Genomic DNA, 4760 nt, shown 5'->3' on the forward strand with positions numbered 1-4760 from the left:
CTTCCGGCGCTTCCTCAAGACACACCTCTTCAGACAGCAGTGCCTAAAGGTACAACGAAACGTTCCTGTCAGGACAACTCAGGAAGTCAGCACCTCCGCTCACTTTTTTTTTTAAAGTAACACAAACGCTTATTCACTGCCAAACATGAACTACTTTAGATGTGTAATGGCTGCAATGTAGGGTACTGACCTTAGGTTCAGGGTTTCGGTGTTGGGAGAGGAATATTAATTGTTTTATTAAGGGGGGAGCAGTGTGGAGTAGTGTGGTTAGGGTTCTGGACTCTTGACCGGAGGGTCGTGGGTTCAATCCCAGGTGGGGGGACACTGCTGCTGTACCCTTGAGCAAGGTACTTTACCTAGATTGCTCCAGTAAAAAACCCAACTGTATAAATGGGTAATTGTATGTAAAAATAATGTGATATCTGTATAATGTGAAATAATGTATAATGTGATATATTGTAACAATTGTAAGTCGCCCTGGATAAGGGCGTCTGCTAAGAAATAAATAATAATAATAATAATAATAATAATAATAATAATAATAATAATAATAATAATAATAATAATAACAATAATATGATAACCAATCAGAGTGCGGTGTCCTGACAGGAACATTTGGTGGTACCTTTGTAAGGACAGCCTTCAAACAACACCTGTAAAACTCAACTCTTCCCTTCTGGATAATATAGCACTCTGCCTTTAATGCACTTTAATTTGCACTTATCTGCTCCCTATTTTACTGTATTTAATCCTGCACTTAACCCAATCTGTAGTATCTTGTATTTCACTTGCACTCGTATCTAACACTGATGTAACTATCAACACTGTTACCTGCTCTTGAATTGCCCCGATATCAAATCGTACTGTGTTTTGTATTTGCTATTATTAGGACTGAAGTCACTGTATTTTGTATATTGCTCTAATTGTACTGTAATTCTTGATATGTATTTTTGTATACAACTGTAAGCCACCCTGGGTAAGGGCGTCTGCTAATAAATAAATCATAATAATGGAACAATTGTGAACGAGGAATGGGCGGGAATGATTTGAGTGCGACACCAACTTCCTGTGTTCTGAGACACGTCTATCTTCTGCGCTAGTTTCGCGTTTCTTCTGTCGATTCCAAGTCACAGACACCGTTGGTCCACTTTTTGAAAAAAAAATGTCCAGCTCGGTGCTTTCTGTGATTTCCCGGTTTTTGGACGAATATGTCACCTCCACGCCAAACAAACTAAAGTTAGTGGACGCCTATTTACTGTACATTGTGCTCACCGGAGCGATGCAGTTCTTGTACTGCCTGTTGGTCGGTACATTCCCGTTCAATTCGTTCCTGTCCGGGTTCATATCGTGTGTTGGATGCTTCATCCTTGCAGGTAAGAAATTAGTATCTCAAAGAAGACGAGGGTTCATACCAAATACACCAGCGCCTTGGCTTTATTTACACACCGGTAGTGTTATATATCATTATGTGGTTAGGGGATTATATTCTGGCAGGAAAGGGTTGATCTAAGTCTTTGCAAAACTCAACGTTTATACAACGTTGCCGAATTGTAATTACCGCACGAAGTACATTATTAATTTCTTAGTAGACGCCCTTACCCAGGGCGACTTACAATTGTTATAAGATATCACATTATTTTCACATACATTTATACAGTTGGGTTTTTACTGGAGCAATCTAGGTAAAGTACCTTGCTCAAGGGTACAGCAACACTGTCCCCCACCTGGGATTGAACCCACGACCCTCCGATCAAGAGTCCAGAGCTCTAACCACTACTCCACACTGCTGCCCGCATTTACATTACAGGGATGGGAATCCTATTGCAGCGGTTTGCCCATTCCAGGTTTTAGTACGAGCTTGATTAGCCAGTGTGTAGGTAACAAGCTCAAGTGTGTCTTATTAACTCATAGTAAAACCAGGAATGGATCAAACTGGGAGTCTTATTACCATCCCTGTACATTATCTTATTGAAAGTCCGGGTTCAGCCTTCCAGAGTAGTCGAGGAACCCAGGCTATACCAGGAGAACTTGCCCCACACCAGGGCCATGCCAGTAGCTTAATAAAGTGGCCAGGCAGTGTATATAGAGAATGGAAGGTTTATTGAATATTTTGGTTTAGATCACTGTAATGACCGTTACTAGGCACACGTTGTTTTTTGCAATGCATAATGACTCTCCTCTCTGTCGCTCTCACAGTGTGTCTTCGTATCCAGGTGAACCCCAACAACAAGGGTGAATTCCTGGGTATCTCCCCGGAACGTGCATTTGCTGACTTCCTATTCGCTCACACAGTCCTGCACCTGGTGGTCATCAATTTCATTGGCTGAGACTACGGCCACTTCACAGGTACAGTGAGTGAAGCTGTGAAGTGACGATTGGCAAGCAGTTGCAATACACAGCTGTAGTGAATTTAGCTGGAGTCCAGATTTAACAGCTCTAGACTTTTGGCTAGCAGTGTGATTAATTAATGTAATGCTTTTCACCTTTCTGTAGAGGCCTAGTTTCTAATGTTGGGGGGCAAGGTGGCATAGACAAGACAGCCAGCGGGCTGATGAGTTCAAAAGCCCCTCATTCTCGCCTTTCACCTTTCTCTGGAGGCCTGGGTTCCAATCTGGGGGTTAGGTAGTGCAGACAGACAGACAGACAGCAGGCTAATTAATTGACTAGCCACTATGGAGGAGCCTGGTAAATAATGATGTAAGAAGAAACGGCAGTATACAGTTGGGTTTTTACTGGAGCAATCTAGGTAAAGTACCTTGCTCAAGGGTACAGCAGCAGTGTCCCCCCCACCTGGGATTGAACCCACGACCCTCCGATCAAGAGTCCAGAGCTCTAACCACTACTCCACACTGCTGCCCGCATTTACATTACAGGGATGGGAGGACATTGAATGTTAGGAAAATCTGAATTCATTGAAAAAGACTTCTATTTGAAACATTTGTCATTGAAATCTTAGTTTCTTTTACTGGTTCTATATTTAGTACTATTGAGTGTTTAAAAGTTATGGTGTTTATACAAGTATTAATTAAACTAGTCTGCCTGGAACACATTTCGGAGGACGCATGTTTTAACCTCCGTTTCCCGAGTCGCCAGGGTTGCAGTGGTGAACCGGGATAAAAATAATAATTGGGCATTCCAAATTGGGGAGGAAACCAGGGTAAAAAACCATTGGTGATGACTTCATTTAAAAAAAAAAAAAAAAACTAGTCTGCCTGATTTTTACCTTTCTTTTTCTTTCAGGTTCAGAAAACATCACCTATGCCAACCCTCTCAAAGCAGTCCTGCAAAGTGACTTTTGGAGGAGACAGATTTCATTTCTTATTTTGTTTGTTCATATTTCATCCAGGTTCTGTTGATTTGTGAGAATCAGCTTTTGTTAATAAATCAAATTTACAAAAAAAAAAAGTTTGTTCTTTTTATTCAATAATATCACTTTCATCTCAAAGTAGTTTAAATGAAATGTCGTCATTGTGTATTGTCCCCTTGCCTTTGTAATCATACTGCAGGTACTCAAATACTGTGTTGCTTTGACTGTGAGTTCAGGAGCTGCTCTTCAGTTCTAGCTGCACTGCCATAGACACGTGCAACACAGGCTAGATCAGCCAGTGTCTTTATAGAAGTAAGAGCCAACAGTGCAATCTAGTGATCTGTCACTGTGGATCAAGTTTGTTTTGCTGGCAATACACTAGCTCTGCACTAGATGGCGCTAACTAAAATAAGCCTTTGGTTAATCTAGTCTACATTACGTGCACCTATGGCAGGCAACAAGAACTGAAGAGCAGCTCCTGAACTCAGTCAAAGCAGCACAGTCAATAAAAAACCCGCAGTATTTGAGTCACAGCAATAACCACCACTCAGAATGATTGCAAATGTCCAAAAAAGGTAAGGAGGCTAATATATATATATATATAGTTCAGATAGACACTGTATATAATTTTGTTTCAGTCCTCCCATCCTGGAGACATTTTTAAAAAGTGTAACGCAAACCCTGTGGCCTCAATAGTGCTCTCAAACATGTCTGAGTTGAGCTGGTACACCCGAGTTCATGCAGCAGTGAAGTTGTATTGTGTTGTATGGCATTGCATTGTACAGTACTGTATTGGTGGAAATCAGCAGTCAGGTCTGTTCTCCAGTACAGACAGTATAGAGTCATATCAGTATCAGTATAGAACATAAGAAAGTTTACAAACGAGAGGAGGCCATTCAGCCCATCTTACTCGTTTGGTTGTTAGTAGCTTATTGATCCCAGAATCTCATCAAGCAGCTTCTTGAAGGATCACAGGGTGTCAGCTTCAACAACATTACTGGGGAGTTGGTTCCAGATCCTCACAGTTCTCTGTGTAAAAAAAGTGCCTCCTATTTTCTGTTCTGAATGCCCCTTTATCTAATCTCCATTTGTGACCCCTGGTCCTTGTTTCTTTTTTCAGGTCAAAAAAGTCCCCTGAGTTGACATTGTCTATACTTTTTAGGATTTTGAATGTTTGAATCAGATCGCTGCGTAGTCTTCTTTGTTCAAGTCTGAATAGATTCAATTCTTTTAGCCTGTCTGCATACGACATGCCTTTTAAACCTGGGTTGCTCTTCTTTGCACTCTTTCTAGAGCAGCAATATCCTTTTTGTAATGAGGTGACCAGAACTGAACACAATATTCTAGGTGAGGTCTTACTAATGCATTGTAAAGTTTTAACATTACTTCCCTGATTTAAAGTCAACACTTCTCACAATATATCCGAGCATCTTGTTGGCCTTTTTTTATAGCT

At 41.0% G+C, this 4760-nt stretch overlaps 1 protein-coding gene across 2 annotated transcripts; it reads left to right on the forward strand.

Annotated features, from left to right (window-relative positions):
• Positions 1-1032: 1032 nt before the first annotated feature.
• LOC117398335 (dolichyl-diphosphooligosaccharide--protein glycosyltransferase subunit dad1) lies at positions 1033-3400 on the forward strand. 2 transcript variants are annotated; one of them, XM_033997329.3, is made up of 3 exons: positions 1036-1373; positions 2197-2346; positions 3241-3400. In XM_033997329.3, the coding sequence occupies exons 1-2, from the start codon at positions 1163-1165 to the stop codon at positions 2325-2327; spliced, it is 342 nt and encodes a 113-aa protein (XP_033853220.1). In that variant the 5' UTR covers positions 1036-1162; the 3' UTR covers positions 2328-2346; positions 3241-3400. The 2 variants fall into 2 exon arrangements, with proteins under 2 accessions (XP_033853221.1, XP_033853220.1); XM_033997330.3 differs by lacking the exon at positions 3241-3400 and having other exon boundaries at positions 1033-1373; positions 2197-2352.
• The last annotated feature ends 1360 nt before the right edge of the window (positions 3401-4760 follow it).

This window comes from Acipenser ruthenus, chromosome 54 (genome assembly GCF_902713425.1).
Source record: "Acipenser ruthenus chromosome 54, fAciRut3.2 maternal haplotype, whole genome shotgun sequence".
NCBI lineage: Eukaryota > Metazoa > Chordata > Actinopteri > Acipenseriformes > Acipenseridae > Acipenser > Acipenser ruthenus.

Bases quoted from the DNA above. Each gene is read 5' to 3' on its own strand.
- LOC117398335 (XM_033997330.3), top strand. From the start codon at position 1,163: ATGTCCAGCTCGGTGCTTTCTGTGATTTCCCGGTTTTTGGACGAATAT. The intron at 1,374-2,196 runs GTAAGAAATTAG...TCGCTCTCACAG, and splicing joins TGGATGCTTCATCCTTGCAG to TGTGTCTTCGTATCCAGGTG.